The sequence below is a fragment of the Polistes canadensis genome, unplaced genomic scaffold, assembly GCF_001313835.1.
Source record: "Polistes canadensis isolate GaletaPanama2010 unplaced genomic scaffold, ASM131383v1 scaffold_351, whole genome shotgun sequence".
In the NCBI taxonomy this organism is placed as follows: domain Eukaryota; kingdom Metazoa; phylum Arthropoda; class Insecta; order Hymenoptera; family Vespidae; genus Polistes; species Polistes canadensis.
In genome coordinates this window covers 55,069-75,284 of record NW_014569898.1, presented here as the reverse complement: position 1 = coordinate 75,284, position 20,216 = coordinate 55,069, and the positions used below count along the sequence as shown (strand labels likewise).

At 29.0% G+C, this 20,216-nt stretch overlaps 1 protein-coding gene across 3 annotated transcripts in view; it reads left to right on the top strand.

Annotated features, from left to right (window-relative positions):
• Positions 1-13,588, top strand: part of LOC106791897 (uncharacterized family 31 glucosidase KIAA1161) — a 16,886-nt gene extending 3,298 nt beyond the window's left edge. The window contains exons 3-10 of one of the 3 annotated variants that reach the window (XM_014757895.1): positions 939-1,442; positions 1,589-1,686; positions 4,712-4,917; positions 9,162-9,295; positions 10,909-11,130; positions 11,223-11,333; positions 11,509-12,504; positions 12,590-13,588. In XM_014757895.1, the coding sequence (XP_014613381.1) occupies positions 939-1,442; positions 1,589-1,686; positions 4,712-4,917; positions 9,162-9,295; positions 10,909-11,130; positions 11,223-11,333; positions 11,509-12,504; positions 12,590-13,496 (3,178 nt within the window). In that variant the 3' untranslated portion in view covers positions 13,497-13,588. Of the gene's footprint in view, positions 1-938; positions 1,443-1,588; positions 1,687-4,711; positions 4,918-9,161; positions 9,296-10,375; positions 10,465-10,908; positions 11,131-11,222; positions 11,334-11,508; positions 12,505-12,589 lie in introns of those variants that run through there. The other 2 variants (XM_014757896.1, XM_014757898.1) reach the window with 2 other exon arrangements.
• The last annotated feature ends 6,628 nt before the right edge of the window (positions 13,589-20,216 follow it).

The following is a 20,216-nucleotide window of genomic DNA, read 5'->3' as shown; positions in this document are numbered from 1 at the left end:
AGTAAATTATTATTAACGCTTTTGTTATATTGCGTTTATAATATGCTACTGAAGTAGCAGTAATTTAAGTGTAAATGGACTTAGGCCACTTTTAAAATAAACGGCTCAGTTATTCAACTAACTCTGAAAACTTATGTGTCCAGAATTATTGTATTTACTCGGAATATAAGTAATCTTAAATGCTGTATTGATAGATAATTTGAAGTTGTAGATGTAACCATGCGTAATCGAAAATAATTGACAAATGGAGTTAGGCCACTTTCAAAATAAACGGCTCATATGTTTAATATATTATATATCTCTCAAATAAATAGATAGCAAAAATATTTTTTTTTAACTAGTATTTTTTTAATAATAAATATTTTATAATAAATTTAGTAGAGTAAGAACGGTAAAGAAATACTATTTGTGCTATATTGTTGTTTTTTTACGAATATCTTCTCATACACTTATCCAATATATTGTTTTTTTACCACTATTTTGGAATCAACAGGACACACTTTTTGCTTTTCCAAACGGGTTAACTATCTATTTTACTAACCGTATCTAAATGAACTTTTGACCAAATAAACAAATATCACAACATTTTATTTTATTTATATTACGATGATCAATAAAAAAAAGTAAATAGAATTCAAAGAAAATTCTTATCTTTGTCTTACTTATTATTAGATAAAAAATCAATTGATGAATTTTGTCAATATTTGTGAATAACACATTATCGTATTTGGAATAAAATAAATCAGTTTTTATTCTTCATGCGTATGTGAATAAAAAATACATACACACACACACACACACATATATATATATATATATATATTAAAATTCAGGACGCTTGAAGAATAATGCAAACATTTATATGACTCATCATCGTAAAAAAGAAAACCAGGAAAAAAAAAAGAAAAAGAAAAATAATTGTAGATTATTATTAACAGGATATCGATCGAGAGGATGGGAAGATCTAGAAAAGGTAATGAAGAAAATATTTCGAGAAGATCTAAACAATCGATCGAAAAGAATAATTTATTAGATAAGAGAAATGGCGACGATGAGTTCGAACGTTCGCCGTTGAGCGCTCGAAACGACAATGGATTAATCAACGGGAAGCAGGAAATTAACTGCTGTGACTGTTATGATGACGAGAATGACGACAACGACGACTGCTGTTATGTTGATGGTGATGGTGACGACGTATCATCGTCGGGAGTGCGAGTACGTTTCGATAACGAAAGATCTCAAAGTTGTTTAGTTGATGATTTGTCATCTAATTATTCGATTGTTAACGGATTACAGTGTAGATATAAAGATAAATCGGAATTATCTCCGAAAAAATTACAATATCAAGAAAATCGAAATGTAGAAGAAGAAAAAGAAAGATCGTCTAGGAGCAGCATCAAACGTAGCGAAACCGAGATCATTCATTGTTTGGTCGAATCAAGGTCGAGGAATACTTTACAATTTTTGCGATTAATTCTCGTTAGTTTGTTTAAAATACGACGTTAATGTGAGGGGGAAAAAAAAAAGAAAAAAAGAAATAAATAAACAGAAAAGGAAAGCATTTGGAAGAATAATCGTATTTCTTTAGGTACAATTTACAGAGTGCTGTGGAAAAACGAACGAATAGAACATCGCCATGTCGTCGAGATCGGTTGTCCTTGGGGCTCAGAGAAATCAGCCTCGTAGGTAAGATAATTTAAATATTTTATATTAGAAATTTTATTTGAATTTTTATTTTTTTTTGTTTTGTTTTTACGTTGGAACGAATGCCAAATGTTCGGGTAATCGGGGCTTGTTAGGATTGTTCAATATGAGCCAATGTGCCAGCCACAACAACGGATCGGCTGGTTTCAATTTGCAACACTTTAAAAAAAAGAGACTTATTTATAATATTACGATTGCGTGCGGCTTATATTTTTTTTTCTCTAACCACACAACACACAACACACAATAAATCTTATAAAAAAAATACTTCTGTAGATAATTGGGGTTGGCGTTGAAATGGTCAATTGATAATTAATTATATTTTAATTAATAACAAAAAAAAAATTCTCCAATTTAAAAAAAAATAATATTTACCATAGTTAAACCTTCCGTGAGAATTGGATTGATCGTTTCCCATAGATAATCGACGAGGGACTCGTCTTTAAGTAAAGGTTCGATTATAGCTGTGAAAAATTAGAAAATTAAAAGATAGTATGATAAAATGTATATTTTGATATAGTACGTAGTTCCTTACATTCGGGAAAAAAATAGTGTATTTCTTTTTCAGCTTTCTCGTGCGTCGAACTTCCGTGTACGGCGTTTTTAAAATCATCCCCTCGTTGACCGTATTTTGCTCTTACGCTGTCGGGAAAATATAATCGAGCTTCCGCAACCTCAATGGAACGAATAGAAATTAGAATTATATTATAAAAAAGGGTTTATAAACGACATGACAACGTTCATAATTATACGTATTAAATGAAGATTCGAAAATAATTATTAGAGATATGAAAAATTAAAAGAGAAATATATTTTTAATAATTATATTAATATTATATTAAATAAATATATATATAGTAATTAGAAGAAAATAAATATAATAATATATAAAGAAACACAAAAAAAAGAAAATAAGTAAATAATATACAAACAAAAATAGATTTGAAAGAACATAGAAAAAGGATGTGTGGTTATTACTTTCGTAGGACCAATGATAAATCTCCAATCTTGAAGAGCATGATTTTTACTTAACACGAGTACTATGATTGGACCAGAAGACATATAAGCAACGAGATGAGCGAATCCAATTTCTCCATAATTATCCGAATAAAATTCGGATGCTTGTTCGGGTGTTAATTGTAACCAACGCGTTTGACGTATCTCAAAACCTTCTTCGTATATTCGTTGCTCGATTTGTTTTCTGTAAATCATTGCTTCCGGTTTAATGATGGCTAGAGTGTACTCGATGTCTAGTTCTTTCTCGACATCATTTATACGTGTCGTACATGGCTCGAAAATAAATGGCGTTGCTTCCCCTTCTTTTTCTTCATTCTCGTTATGTTTGATTAGGCCCCCTGGACTCACGAATTTATACTGCAATTGACGAGAGGATTTTTTTTTATTTCGTGTACAAGCACATTTTTAGATTTATCATTTTTAAATATCTATACTTTTATATATCTTGTTTTCGCTTTATAATATTAATTGTTAATTTATTTTTGATAGATATATAATTTGTATAAGTTACCGTATATGACTGAAATTGGATAATGTCTAGATTCACCATGGTTGCTTGGTATATGTTCGAAATATTAATATACAAGAATAAATATAAATATTCGGTCTTTCACATATATATATTTAATGAATAGTATATATTTCTAATATATAGTAATTACTATTAATATTATAATATTACTATTGCTATATAGTAAATAATTATAATTAAAATATTCATTTTTATACAGTATATATTATACTATTAGGATGAACCAAAAGTTCGTGCGTTTTTAAAATAATATTTCCAAAGTAAATTTTACAAAAACACAATCAATTATGCAGTTTGTAAAACAATTTATAACACAATAAACGTATTTTGGGTTCAACCCTAATACAAAGTATAATATCAAAGGGATTAATCATTCGATTTATATTAATCATATTTTTTCTTTACCGTTCTACTCGAATCGGTTGAACAATCGGTTGACAATGAAAGTTGTTTTAACGAATTGAAACATTTCGTATCATCATTCGAGTCATTTTCCACATATCGAATTTCATCTTTTTTATTATTCAATTCGATATCATTCGTATCGTTATCATACAATTCGACATTTTGTCCTGGTCTGTAAGATTTTCGACATTTTTCAAAAAGTGTCACCGTTTCTGGGATTTTCTTTTCATCCTCTTTTTCTGTCGGACAATCGCACATATTTTTTTCTCTTTCAAATTTATTTGCGATAGTTGTATACTTTTTGGTGCTCCTTTTTTTTCTTTTTTTTTTTTTGTTACCACATTTACTCTTGTAAAATTCGGTCGAGAAAATCCGTTTGATATAAATCGATTGACGTCGGAGTTAACGACGCGAAGTTAAATGCAATTAGAGTAGCACGCTACGGGATTATGGGAGCGAGTAATCGAGAAATTCTCTTTGATCTTGCCGCTTATCGTTATAGTTATATAGTACGTAGACATTGTGTTGTTGGTTGACTACCGACACACGCTGTATGTCTATATTTTTTTTTTCTCTTTTTTTTTTCCCTATGAAAGTTTACAAAGCGATAATAAAACACTACTATACGTTGTATCTGTTATATGCGTTTGCGTTAGGTTTAAATACATATAGTTTGTTAATTTAAATATTTATCGATTTATGGTTTTATATGGTTTTATTTCTTGATATGTTTAAAAAAAAAAAAAGAAAAAAAAAGGGGAACGAATAAATTTGCTTTGATTCATATATACGACTTTAGATAAAAACAATTGTTAGTTAATTAAAAAACATGTAATATTATTTATTGATTTTACGATTAGATTGTTGTTTGAATAAATTATAAGATATAAAGAAAACTTTGTAATAGAAAGAAATTATTATAAATGGATATTTTTGTAACGTGCAAAGATATTTATTAAATGTTTATTAAATAAAATGTAAATTTATATTAAATATCGCATATTTTAATAAAATGCAATTGAGAACGTAATAATAATTATGAAAATTTTTCAGATAGTCCGAACGTTCAAAAATTCGATGGGACAACGGAGACGAATTCAAAACCGGATGAAAATCTTTTACAATTAACGAACGCATCTATTAAAGAAGATAAAAAAATTATAGAAAATACTGGCATTTCTACGAGAATTAGAAAACCGAGTATCTCGATGCCAAGTAAATTAAACGAGATGGACGATCTTCGTATCGACGGTCGGAAGGTAATTTTGTTATAACATTTATTACTATTTTTAAACAATATTATAAATGTGTCACGTAATATATTTATTATACGCTATTGCATTAATTACAAAATATTTGGTTACAATAGGTCAACATAAATATTTATAATTGTACGAAAATATTGAATTTTATAACAAACAATCACATTAGGATTAAATTATTTAAATAATATCTGCAAGATGCAATTAAAAATAAAAGATTCAACGAATACATACATATATATATTATTTTTTCGTAAAATCATTCCACAACCAAAATACAGAAATAATTTATTCGTTATTTTCTATCATTGTTACTACAAAATACTATTTAATTATTTCTTTTATATATATTTTAGTTTAAATTTAAATATTATATATATATTATTTTCATAACTTCTATATACCTGTACACGTATATCCACGAATATTTATGATATATCTACGAAGATACAATTAAACAAAATACAATTATTTTTCATTGTATAATAATTATTCATAATAGTTTTTGTGAATTCTTGAATAATGAAAATTATTAATATGTAATTATTTAACGTTCTATCAATATTTATGTACCTTTAATAATTCTTAAGAAAGATGATCTATACGAATTAGTATATCTATATTTAACTCCATATGTATCTTTTAACCTTTGCTTTCTCAACTGAAACAATAATATTGTACCTCTTAACTCTTAAACGTTTATACATTACTGTCAGTTAAGTATAGACAGTGGAATAGTAAAAGTCATAAAATTTATATTTATGTGATAGTTCTCTCACTAGTCTTACAATTAACTCAAACAATTTGTATTTTCATATTAGTTCAATTAAAAATCCTATTTGTTTTTAAAGAAATTTTCATATTTCATTTTGATCACCGTGCTTAACATTTTACATATAAATAAACACATATATATATATTTGTATATATATATATATATATGCATATAAATTATATTATATGAATTTAAACACGTGATTATAGATAGGTTTAACTTTATTTCGATTAATATAAGTATTTTAATTGAGTTCTTTTATGAACAACAAATCTTTGAAAGCGGTCTTTGAAAGAGAACCGCTTTTGAATGACATGAACGAAAAAAATGGCGAATATTATAATTATAATTCGATATGGTCTATAAATAAAGTTAAAATCAAGAATCGTTTGGCTGTTATATATGAGGTACGTTTAAAAAAAAATAAATGATTAGATTTGTCGATGAACAAATAACTTATACAAAATTAGTCAAATTATTGTTTAATGTTAAATGTGTTGGGCATGTATTATTATACTATCTGTTTCTTTGATATCAAATGATAAAAAAGTAATTGTTTGCATTAAAGAGTTGTTTTTTGTCGCGTGTAAAAATGTATTTTTTTCTTTTCCTTGGAAAACGAAGGCAAAAGGCTAAATGTTTCGTCAAGAATTTTATTTTCGAAAGTATGAAACTTGTCAAAGTATGTTTTTCCAATTACGCAACACTTAGCATTATTCAAGCACATAAACGAAAGATCATCGAAAGAGTAAATGCAACGTTTCTCAAGCGCAATAGTTATTCGTGTTCGTTCAAATGGCAAACTACTTGTTTTTTTTTCCTCATCTCGTGATTTTTATACGGGGAATCATGGTCAGCTTATAAAATATCTTTAACGGGGGAAAAAAACAAGCTCGTTATAAAAAGTATTGTAGAAAGTGAAAAGATTCAGAGGAATATGAAGATGGACGCTAATGAAAATTATTCACGATCGGTGATAAAAACTCGTCAAAATTCGGTTCGAATTATTTACTTTTCTTATCTCTTTTATTCTATCGACTGAAATTAATATCTTTCATATATTTTTTTATTTATTGATTATATATATATATATATATATATATATATTTGTTTAATTCTATAATTATATTCTATTGATCAACACAATATGATTCATTTTTAGAGATAAAATATATTATAAGGGTTAATTTTTCGATTTGTTCTAATTAACATTCTCTTATCATTTTACTCGTATTGCTAGAACACATTTAACGATATTTTTTTTTTAAATTTATAATCATTTTAAATTTCCTATTTTTCACTAGTCATAGATAACATCATTAGGTGCAAATAAATTCGTAAATATTGAAAAAAAGGATACGTTGTATGCGCTCGTTAGATATTCATATTAATATTTTTGACAATTTTTATAAACGATTATTATTTTTTAAAAATTATAATAATTTTTTTATTTCGACAACANCTTTTTCCTTCGTCCAGTTTCTAGTTTTAAGTATTCACTAAAAGACCCTATTTTTTCAACAGAAAAACCCCCACCGTTTATAAGTTCTGCTGTCAACGCGAAAACACTTTTTTTCGGTGGGGTCACCGGAAATGACGTCGCAATGGCTGAGTTTAAAATATTTTTCAACCAAAATTTTAAAAAATATTCTATAAATATGTATCTTAAATGCTATAAAAAGTTTAAATAAGAATTCTATTTTTTATATAGAAAAAAAAATTGTTGAAAATATGCTATTTTTTCCCGGTGTAAACCCATGTAACCCCTTAATGTGGAAAATTGTATTATTAGTTGAGACTACGTCGAAATTCGATATTTAATATTAATGATTTTTATATATGTACAAAGAACATATTATTAATTTGTGTTCATTAGATTTTTCATCATCAAATCTAACAATGCTGAGAATGTGACCCTTTCCAAAGCCAAAGGAGTATGGAGCACACTACCTCAAAATGAAGTTAACTTAAATCAAGCATATAGAGAGTCGAGAAATGTATTGCTTATATTTTCTGTTAAAGAATCAGGAAAATTTGCTGGTTTTGCCAGGCTCAGTACCGAATCTAGAAGAGATGGAACACCTATTTCATGGGTATATGTGATTTAAATAATTATATATATATTTGTAAACAAAATTATAAATTGTTATAAGTTTACATCTATAATAATAGAAATTTATTTTTTTCTATTTTAAGGTTTTACCACCAGGATTATCTGCAAAAGCATTGGGCGGTGTATTTAAAGTAGATTGGGTATGCAGAAAAGAATTACCATTTACAACAACAATGCATCTGTATAATCCTTGGAATGACGGTAAGCAAGTTAAAATTGGTAGAGACGGACAAGAGATTGAGCCTCGTGTTGCAGAAGAATTATGCAGACTATTTCCTGAAGACGAAGGTAAATTTTAATATTTAATCTTATTTTTAATATCATATTTTTATATATATATATACACATATATAAAAGTGTTATATTTTACAGGCATAGAAATGACTCCAATATTAAGAAAATCTAAAGAAGCAGCTAAACACATTATTAAATCTACACGCTCCTACAGAGATACAAGACCTATTAATAATAATAACAGCAGATTTTTACGTTCACGAGGCAGAGGACGTAGACTTTTTCTTACATCAAGATCACGGCTAGCTTCTTTAGCCAGAGGGTCACACTTATCCAGCGGAGAACATAGAGGCTCAAGGGATCATCACCATCGATATACTAGTTGGTTTAATAGAGGAGATTCGCCGTATACGAAGTATAATGATTAAACAATCATAATTAAATAATTATGTAAATGTATTATCTAAATGATGATAAGATATAATTAAGATAAATTTTTGTAGAGGATACGGTAACACCAGTCTGGGTGTGGCAGCTGCTGCTGAAGCTTATGTAGCAGATTATATGCGTACCATGCAACATCAACTACCTCCATTGCCGCCTTATGCAGCACCACATCCATACGATTCTTTACCTCCACCGCCACCACCTCCAAGGTATTACGATGGCTTACCATTACCGCCAGATTATACCGCAGCCGCTTCTGCCCTTGAAAAACGCAGTTACGAGAGAAGTGTTGATGAATTTCTATGGAGAACAGCAAGTCGTCATAATCGACATAGTGACCATCGATCGTCTCGTGATCACCATCATAGATACAGAGACCGTAGATAAATCATTTTCAATATTTTATTAAGTACACATATATACACATACATATATATTAATTTTTTCATTTATATGCAACTATTAATTATTCTTACTAAGAATGAGCAATACTATATTGAGATTTCATAAAAAAAAATACAATTACATAGACATAAAGACTTATATATAAGTCTGCTATTACTTAAACATTATATACATATATATATATATATATATAAATATATATATATATAAATATTCTTTTGATTTAATCTTTATTAATTACACAGGTGTATATTTTCTTTTTCCCAGACTACCGCATCGAAATTTACAAGAACCGAGAGTGACAGTAGCAGTGTGACTTTCAGTAACAGCGGTTCAACACCAAACGGAAGTTCCCTCGGTTCAGAAACGGAAGAAGAAGCCAATGACGAGGAATTGGTAAAGTACGTGTTGGATATAATATATCAACATTATGTATATATATATATATATATATCTTTTTTTTCTCTCTCTCGATGCTTTCGAAATATTTTTTTAGCAGTAAAGGAGAGACACGTCTACTAGCATTTTACCGATGCGATTATCGTACTTCGATTTTCACTGAAAGTTGGATTTATCCGGTTTTCTTCGTTTATATGTGTATGCACGCGTGAGTGTGTCCATACGTGTGTCCGCCCATGCACGTGTATTTGTGTGTCTGTGTGTGTGTTCACGTGCGTTTCGTGTAAAACGCGCAAACGCGATAAAATACGTTTCTTCGAAACCAGTTTAACAATTAACAATAAAAAAAAACAAAGAGATCGTGTTTCCTTTTTGTTTGTTTTTTGTTCGAATATATTATAAATTTAAACAAACAGACGATAGTATTATTTTTCTTACGGTGGAGATAATAAAAAAACATATTTAAAATGAATCGAATATAAAATGATTGAAACGATCGATACGTATTATACAAGTGTGTTTAAGAAAATTAATAAATAGCTCAATTTTCTATCTAACGAAGATATCCGAGCTAGTTTTATGGCCGTGAACGGGTTTGGATTCGCTCGAATTACCTAGGAGGCGTGTTCAAGGTCACTCGGAGGAGGAGGATCATCGAGACGAGTTCGACCTTCTTTATATCGCCCGAGGGTTATCACTAGTTTCTTATTCTCGGAGTTTTTATCCAGCATACGAGAAAATCAACAGTCAATTCTCGCAGTATCATATGTGACTAACGTTGTTCTGCTATAGTATTTCGTTATTTGCTTTTAATCTTCCGATAGTTATATTTCTTTATTTTTATGTATTTTCGATGGATTATTTACGAATGATCGTAAATTTAACGATGATTAAATCGAGGAAACAATTTTGCGAACATGTTTCGATAATTGTCGTCGATGTTTATTAAGATAATTGTGTGTTATCGTATTTTGTCTTCCTTTTTTGTTTTGTTTTTTTCATTTGGAATAATGCGATTTAGTCTATCGGTTTAAAAAAAAAAAAAAAGTAACGTGAGATCGTTCGATTGAAATTATAAAATTTGATTGTGTCTCAAGAAGTGAGTGAATAAGACAGAATTTATCAAAATGATGCCTAGATACGATATTGGAAGTGCAATTTCGTTGCAGAGGTATAATTTGAGTTTGTGTTGTTAATTATTATTATTAATAGAAACAATATGTGATTATATGTGATATACGTACATTTTAAATAATTTCTATTATTTTCTATTTAACAAAATTATATTCTAGTCTTCATTATTACAAATAGTATTATCAATATTAATTCTATAGAGTAATAATAAATATTTGTTTTATTTTTTCGTTTAAATATTCAAACTCATCACGTTAAATGTATATATTGTAATATAAAATATTTATAACGCGTATATTTATTTATTATATTTATCTTCTTTATAGTAATATTATTTATATATTATTATAGAATAGTAAAATACTCGTTCAAGATATATATATATATATAAAATTAGAAAAATTATTTACTGACCAATCTGATATATCGTTTAATTTGTTATAACGATATTTAGTTAAATATTTTGTTGTATTTTGTTAAGAATACCATTGCAAGCACCACCAAGAAGAAAAAGCAGAGCAGCATCGCCATCAATAACACAAAGGCTTGGCAACGAATCCATAGATATACCAGGTGGAGTACAAAGTGCCAATTCGACAATTACTAGTGTCAACAGTATAAGCAGTTTGCTCAAGGAAAAACTTCAATTGTCAATTCCACAAGCATTGCGGAGTAATAAAAAACGACAGAATGCGGACTACAGGTACATCGTATGCTGGGTACATCATTCTATCGAATGTACATGTTTCAACAACAATTAATATCAATATATGCTTAATTTTACTCATTTTTTAGGCTCCGATTATTCGTTGGAATATTGTTTCTATGTGTGGTATTTCTCGTGGGATTTGCCCACATTTATTACACGCAACACGTTCTCCAAAGAGCATATTTTGACAAGTTCAGGTAAGAAACGAAATAAATTACTGTTACTGTTATCATTTGTTGTTAACTTTTAGATAAAGAAAAAAAAAAAGGGTATTATTTAATGAGCTTAATGAAAGTTACTTGTGTTATTGATTACGAGTTAACTCTTCATTTCATGTCTTTATTCTTTCCGTTTTTTTTCAATTTATTTCAGATTCAATAAGAACGAACGAGTGATGCACGTGTACAGTAGTACAGATACCGAAATAATTGCTGCTCGATTAGGGGAAGGTATACCAGCTAATACTGGAGTTTTCCCTTGTTTACCGCATCATCAAAGACAAGATTCAGTTTGCCTCGAATGGTTGCAACAAACGCGTCTTTATTTGGCACATACGAAACACAGGGATATGAATTGTTATCACGTAACCTGGCAAAGTTTGAGTCCTTATTACAATCCAATGGATTGTTTTGATTGGTCGACGAATAGAGGACATTGGTACGGTGCTGGTCAGATTAAAAGTATGCCGTATCTTTTGGATCATGGTAGATTAGATTTGAGTCCATTTATAACCGGTGATATCAGGAAAGATCCTTTCGGGAATGTTTTGAAAAGATATTTTCTTAATTCGAAGGGAGCCACCATTTTAGTTGATCCGGAAACACCACTTTATGTTTCTATCAGATCCAATCGTAGTAATGACTTTTGTCTCCAAGCTAAACACGATGCTTTTGCTTATATAAATCATTTAACCCCATTGCCACAATTAAATTATACCATTTGTGCTACCGACAACATGAAAACTCTTCATTCGTCAATGGCGGAGAAATCTTTGTGGGATGGATTGAAACCGGACGAATTACACGCCGTTCATTCTTTACTCTCTGAACCAGTTTGGCAAATTTCACCTACCAACGAAGCCGCCATTTACAATTATACCGAAGACGTCATAGCTTTAGGCTTTTTACGTCAAGGTCATGTATTATTGAGCGAGGAATGGCAACCGAGTCCCGGTGATTTCATTTTGGACGAAGATCGTTTCCCATCTATGGAGGAAACTATTAATATCATTCATCGTCGTGGTTTTAGAATAGTTTTTAGTATTCAACCGTTTATATCTACGGAATCGATTAATTTCAAAGATGCAGTAGCAAACAGATTATTGATCTCGGAGAGAGGTAGCGATCCAAAGATTCCAGCTTTGACCAGGTATATTCTGATATAATTTGAATTTTTATAAAATATACTAAATCTGTTTGTATACATCTCATTTATCTATCATTGAATTTTTCAGATACAAACAGAGCAACAGCGCAGGTGTTCTGGATATTACCAATAACAAAACATTACCATGGCTTCAAGCTAAATTGGAAAGTTTAATTACAAAATATCACGTTGATTCGTTTTACCTTGATTTAGGTACGGCACAAGACATGCCACATTATTACAAATGCGAGCAAGCATTGACGAATCCCGATCATTACAAAACAATCTTCACCAAATCGATATTAGGTTTAATCCCAGTGATCGGCGTATCCAGTGCTATATCTAGACCTAGAGCACCGGTATTTGTATCTTTGCCACCTTTCACTTCATCTTGGAAGGCTATCAAAACCGTGATACCAACTGTACTGAATTATGGAATGATAGGTTATCCGTTTATCATGCCAGGTGCTGTAGGTGGCGACGTAGCTTTGCCAATGTCCGATGACAATCCTGATAATGATTTTGAGGTTAATCTACCGGACAAAGAATTATACGTTAGGTGGCTTCAATTGTCTACCTTTTTACCCGTTATACGTTTCACCCATTTACCTAGCAAATATTCTGATGATTCTGTCTTGGAGATAGCCAAGAGATTGACGACATTGAGACAAAAAACGGTGACACCTTTATTGAAAAAATATGCTAATGAAACTTTAGACACGGGTGTACCGATCATTAGACCCCTTTGGATGTTGGATCCAGCTGATCCGGCTTGTCACGTAGTCGGTGATGAATTTTCTGTTGGCGAAGAATTGATTGTAGCACCTGTACTGTATTCAGGTAGCAGACAGAGAGAAGTGTATCTACCTGCTGGTGTTTGGAGAGATGGTATTGATGGTAGTCTTAGAAAAGGATCAAGATGGATCCACAATTACAGAGTTGCTGAAGATAAAGTTGCTTATTTCGTTAAGATGCCGGATAACACGAGGTTTTAAAAATTGTTTTAAATCGATTTTATAAATAATGATCATTGTTATAATATTATTGCATCTTCCGAAATACCAATAAAAAAAAAATAAGAAAGGTTGTAAATCGATTCAATCGCTTTAGAAATAAATAAATTGTTTTTTTTTTTTTTTCGTTTTTCTTTTCTATTACCTTTTATTATTTTTACGTTAAATATCTCAACGAGTGCATAACGATTTTTTTTTTTTGTTCACGCAGGTACGTTAACAACTTACCTCGATCATTCTTTTTTTGTTTTTTTTTATAGACAGGTACTCTATATTTGTTTTATTTTATTTATTTATTTTTTTTTTTTTCATTTTAATATTTATTTATCTCTGCATTTTATTATTTATTCTCTCATAAATACACTTTTCTCTGGTATTATTTAAATATTACTCTAATTGTAATTTCGTAGAGTTACATATATATGTATATATATATATGATCTAGGCCGTTAGGGTAAATTGATTATTTTGGACGATTGACACGTATTCGTGTGTAAATGGTAAATCTAGCGAAAGAGAGATAGATAGAAAGAGAGAAAGAGAGAGAGAGAGAGAGAGAAAGATAGGGGAAAAAAAAGATAAAAAAAGAAGGAAATATAATTAATAAAATTGTTGTTCGTGGACGCGTGTGAAGAAGTGACTGGGGGAGATACGCTCTCTATAAGGTATAGTGTATATTTATTATATTATTATTTATATCATATATAGCATAACATTGTTATTTCTATAATAATAATAATAATCGTAGCACCATGAACACTCCACAGTAAGTTTATTATTTTTGTTACTTTTTTGTTTTGTTTTATTTTATTTTGTTTATTTAATTATTTATTTATTTATTTATTAATTTTTTTAGCTTCCTTCATTTCTTAGTTTCTTTTTTCTTTTTTTGCACCTTGGTTACTTTTTATTTCTTTCCTTCTTTTTTTTTCTTTCCTTCATTTAATTTGTTTTTACTTTACTTTACTTTACTTTACTTGGTTTTGTTTTTGTTTTAAATTTGGTTTTATTCGAAGAGAGGAAAAAAGAAAAAAAAAACAACAACAACGAAATATATAAACAAGAGATATAATTAAAAAAATAAAACGCGATGCGCCGTTGCGCTTCGTCAAAGGGGTGAGAACTTGCGACAATTATAAAGTGACCAAAAAGTAATCGGTGTCGCGTATAATATTATTATTATAATCTAGGCATTAAACATTCATATTATAACAATAAACCTTTCGACTGAGTGACTAGATGATTTTTTTTTTAATATATATATATATATATATATATATATGTATATATATTATTTTTATTTTGTTTGTTTATACGTTTACGAAACGAGATTTCTCATGACTAGAGTCCGTATTAGAAATTCATTTGTTTCTTATCACGCGAAGCGTTTAGTTTATATCTTTCATACATCTTCCAAACCCCCTCCCTTTCCCCTTTTTACCAGTCCCTTTTTTCTTACTCTCTTATTCCAAGTTATCTCAATAAATATTTTGTTGAGAAACAACAAACAAATAAGAAAAAAAAAAAAAAAAAAAAGAGTAGTACCCACCATTTTATATTTCGATAAGCCCGATGATAATTATGAATTCTCACCCCCTGCTTAACCTTTTACGAGCATTTCGATTACAAATCTCGCATAGGCGTCGAAGCTGCTCACGTTTCTTTTTCTTTTTTTGTCTCACTTTATCCTTATCTTTATCATTTTAGTTTTCTCGTATTCGAATCCTTTCTTCTCTAGCCCCTCCCCCCTCTTCTTCGCTATCTCTTTGCGCTCACTTTCTTATTTATTTTTTTGTTTTGTTTTTTTTTTTAATAATATTTCGTATATATTATATATTTATATATTTTATCCTTTCTCTCCCGTCGTATATTATACTTCAATCTAAATTGTTTTCTCAATGAAAGCTCGTTCCTAGAATTTGTCATCATTGTTATTAATGCTTAATTATTTAATTATCTCATTCGTTATTTAATTCGACCATTTAATTTCATTTGCCCTCTCCTTCTTCTTCTTCTTCTTCTTTTTCTTTATTCTCATATTCCTTTTCTTCTCTCTCTCTCTCTCTCTCTCTCTCTCTCTCCCTCTCTCTCTCTCTCTCTCTCTCTCTAATTTTCTTTCATTATTGCGTTCGTTTAAGTTTTTCTTATACTTTTGTTTCTCGTTAAATTTAATTTTCATAATTTTAACATCCTACCTAAATAGCTGGTCGTTATTATTCATCAATAAATAATACATAAATACATAGGATATATATCGTCGTCGTCGTCATCTATCTTACTCTTCTCTTTTTTTAATCTTTCTTTCATTCAATATCTCTCTCCTTCTCTGCTTTTTATTTATTTTTTTTTTCCTCCTTTTGAACCCTTCTTTTCGTCCCAATTATCGCAATATTCCATAAAACATTCTCGTGTTCTAACGTTATGAACCATATGTACGTATTACAAAAGGCTTTGATTCGCACTGTGAAAGAGAACGATTATGGTGATAATGATAATGATAATGATGATAATGATAATGATGATAATAATAATGAAATCGTTCTAGCATTATAATGGTAGACAATAATGTTTATCAGTTATCATTAAATAGCGACGATAATAATTAACGTAAGTATGACAATTACAATAATACTAATAATAATAATATTAATAATATAGTAATAGTAATAATATTAAATATAATCATAATCACATAATATAATAAAAAGATAATAATAGTAATAGTAATCGTATCTCGTTTAACAATAATTATAGATTTTCGCTATTTCGCAACTCTTTTATTCATATCTTTAGATTCGATTAAGATATCTAATCTAATTAAACGTCCACTTCTTCTTTTTTATTCTTTCTTTTTTTTTTGTTCTTTTAATGAAACACATTAAAACGTCCACACTTTTTTTTTTAATAATTTTACGTACTCGCGTTTTCGTTATTATAATAATTCCATTTCACGTGGACTGTCGATGGTAAACGTCATCGTCGTCATCGACATATATTTTGATATACCAGTGTCGAGGAAACGTATTTTAATAAATAATTCGTTAATAATAAATAAATAAATTATATAGGCACAGAGAAAGACAAAGGGAGAGAGAGAGTGAGAGAGAGAGATACATATATATATATATATATATATGTATAATTAATTAACGATCGATGATCGGTATAGTGATACTTTTATCGAAGTTATTAATCATCTGTCCTATTTTATTTTTTATCTTTTTCTTCATATCTCCTTCTTGTTTAAATTCATTTTCCCATCTTCTCGCAGACACCGTCATGAATCGTCGCACGTAAAGTAATACAAATAATAATAGTAATAATAATAATAATAGGGCGGTAAAAAACTTACTTACTATCTATATGACCTGAACCGGGAAGCTTTCAAAGGTTGATTTCTCCTTTGAGCAAAACCGGATTCCCTTTTTGCATTTTTTGTTCACCCATCGGGAGATGGTTTTTCTCTTGTTTCCTTTTGTATTTTTTTTTTTTTAATTTTTTTTCCCTCAAATATCTTCTTCTTTTTTCGTTAGGCTAAGAGAGTGCATTAATGCGTAGCACACACTCCTACGTTTTTATTCCGAGGTGGTATACCTTAAAGTTTGTTAAAAACTTTTAATATTAATTCCAGTTTCATGAATCGTTTTCTGATTTAAAATTGGAGGACCCCTTTTGTTGAACTTTCAAAAGTTGTTTTTTGAAATTTCAATGATCAGGATTACACCAACATGTCCATTAGTCATTTTGTATTTCGTAACGATAGGTTTTTTTTATTTTCAAATATTATTGATTCACATTTGAGTGTGTGTGGGTATGTTTACTTGTACACGCCCAAAGATATCTTTATTTGTTGTTTATCTTCTCGTCGATGTGATTTTAATCACATTATCCTTTGTTTTGTTTTTTATTTGTTATAATTTTATTCTCTCGAGGCCAGAGTACGCAACAGATTTTTGCGAGATTCGGAACAAGAGAGGGTACACATTCAACAAATTTCTGAATAATATCTGATTTATTTGACGTAAAATTGTCCATCAATTTTACAAATCAACATTGATCAGTTTGTCATGTTTAAACAATTCATAGTGTGTGTTCAATCACAAGCTCAACGAAGAATTGTTCTCGAATCCGAGGATTTAACGTACACATATAATGAAAGAAACAAAGATATTTATTATCATAATGTTTCTTTATTCGTATTCGTTCGTGTTCCTTGCTTTGAGAATTTGTTTTTTTTTTTTTTTCATTTTATTTTTTATTCCACAATGCTCTACTTATACGTATAATTGTATTTATGCACGTATATATTATGTATATATATTTATATACGAGGTCAAGCGTATCCTCGTCTAAAACAGCTTTATGTTTCTTCTGTATTACAGAACAACGATTAAATTTATCATACCAATATAGGTATAATATATATAAATATATATATGCATATATAATATTCATACATATATATATATATATCATATATCATATATAATATACATATACATATATATTGATATCTTTTAAACGCAATAAGCAAAAGTAGGATGTACAAAGAGGCCTATCGTTTTAAACGTGTAAAAATCTCTTTTATATATTTTTTTTTCTTCTTTTTTTTTTCCTTTTTATTTGTTGTTGTTGTTGTTGTGTTGTTTACTGTTAGAATTTTTCTTTGATTATGGAATTTGTCGAATGGCTCGCGAATACTTTCAAGGTTTCCTTTTTTCAATTTCTTCATTTCATTTCTCTTCTTTTCTCTTCTCTTCTATCTTCTTTTCTTCTTTTTTTATCAACATTTTTTCTTAACATTTATTTTCTTCTTTACATTGTCGTCTTCCCGTTGATTTGGTTTTTTAAACGTTATCATATACGCCATCATTCAAACCCATCACCATCACTATTATCACCATCGTTCACATCAAACGTTTTTTTATCGTATATATTTAGGATAAATAAAATAATCCTATTGATTTTCGCACCGATACTATTTTATTATACTTTTTCGTCTTGTCTGGTCTGGCCTGGTCTGTTCAGGACGTTCCCTGTTTTTTTTCTTTTCCCTTTTTATCTTCTTATTCAAGCACGAATAATAATTTATTTTTTTATATTTAATTAAATAATAGAGTATAGAGCTGCGCCAAACAGGAGTGAGTACAAAAAAGCTGAAATTTTCCAATTTTTTTTGTCTCCCTCTCTCTCTCTCTCTCTCTCTCTTTCTTTCTTTCTTTCTTTCTCTTCTAATCTTCTCATTCATTTTCCTTAGAATTTTTCTTTCTCGTAGTATAATTCATCGGGATTAATTCGAACGATCAACAACAAACACGATTTTTAGAAGACAAGATTATTATTTTTTGTTTTCTCCATTCGATTCGAATTATCTTGCTAGTAGTAAAGCGTAAAATAACGTATTCCATTATTTGTTTTTTTATCTCTTTTTTTTTTTTTCTTATTTTACAATTAATTCCTTTTTTTTTGTTTATTATTATTATTATTATTATTATTATTACGGTGTTTTGGTTTTTTTGTTACTTTTAAATATATAATATTATTTTATATTTTATTACATTATTATTCTAAAAAGGCGAATAATTTGATTCCGAAAAGGCGACGCAATCAAAATTTCAACAAATAAAACAAAAACAAAAATTTAAAGAAAAAACAGTCATGAAGGACTTAGACCGAGGAATTTTTGTTTTGTTTTGTTTGTTTTTTTTTTTTTTTACTTCTGAAGAGCTCAATAAAGCTTAAAGCTTAAATTTTGGCTCGAGTTTGGATGGATCAAAGTCTTGCACTTTTTTTCTCTTTTTTTTTCGCTTTTTCTCTCTTTCTTTATTCGAACCTGAATTAATATATTTTATATATTTAATATATTTATTTATTAAAATTGAGTAAAAGTTATCGTTAATAATAATAAAACTCCTAATAATAAGGACCCTAAATAGAAACAATGAGCAACGTTACTCATTCTCTCGAATGTACATAAATATGTAATACATTTGTTGTTGTTGTTGGTTGTTTAATAATTTTTCTTTTATATAATATTTATCGAACGTGTGTGCTACCTCGGTTAGAATCCTTTTTTTTTTTTTTGTCATAATCTGTGGATGGATATTATCGCGAGTTATCGTTATAGTAAACGCATCGTCACCAAGCGTTACAATTTTATTTGTTTGTTAGTTTGTATGCCTTCGGAGAGAAAAATTATTAACTTATGCATTTATATTTATAAAGAGAGAAAAAAGTGATTGAAAAAAAGGAAAAACGAAAAGAAGGAAGGAAGGAAGAAAGAAAGAAAGAAAGAACACGAAAAAGTGCCTGCTTATCCGCTGATTTGTTACGTACTTAATTTGTTCTTTCTTTCTTCCCCCCTTTTTGTTTCTCTCTTCTTCTTTTTCTTTTTCTTTCTTTTTGACGATATCTATAATCATTTAATCATTATTTCTTTCTTTCTTTCTTTCTTTCTTTTCCTTTTCTTTTCTTTCAAGGACGCATTTGACCTAACATTAGGTATGTGGGTCATAAGCAATTTCTATGTTACACCATAATACGAGACCAAAGTCCAGGAATGCGTATCACTAGTTTCTATTCTACGATATAGAAACACGACACACAGATTAACTTCTTATTAGCATTTTTCTTTTTTTTTGTTTTGTTTTGTTTTGTTTAAAAAGTTAACTTCTTGATTTTCATCAGTTTAACTTCACTTTT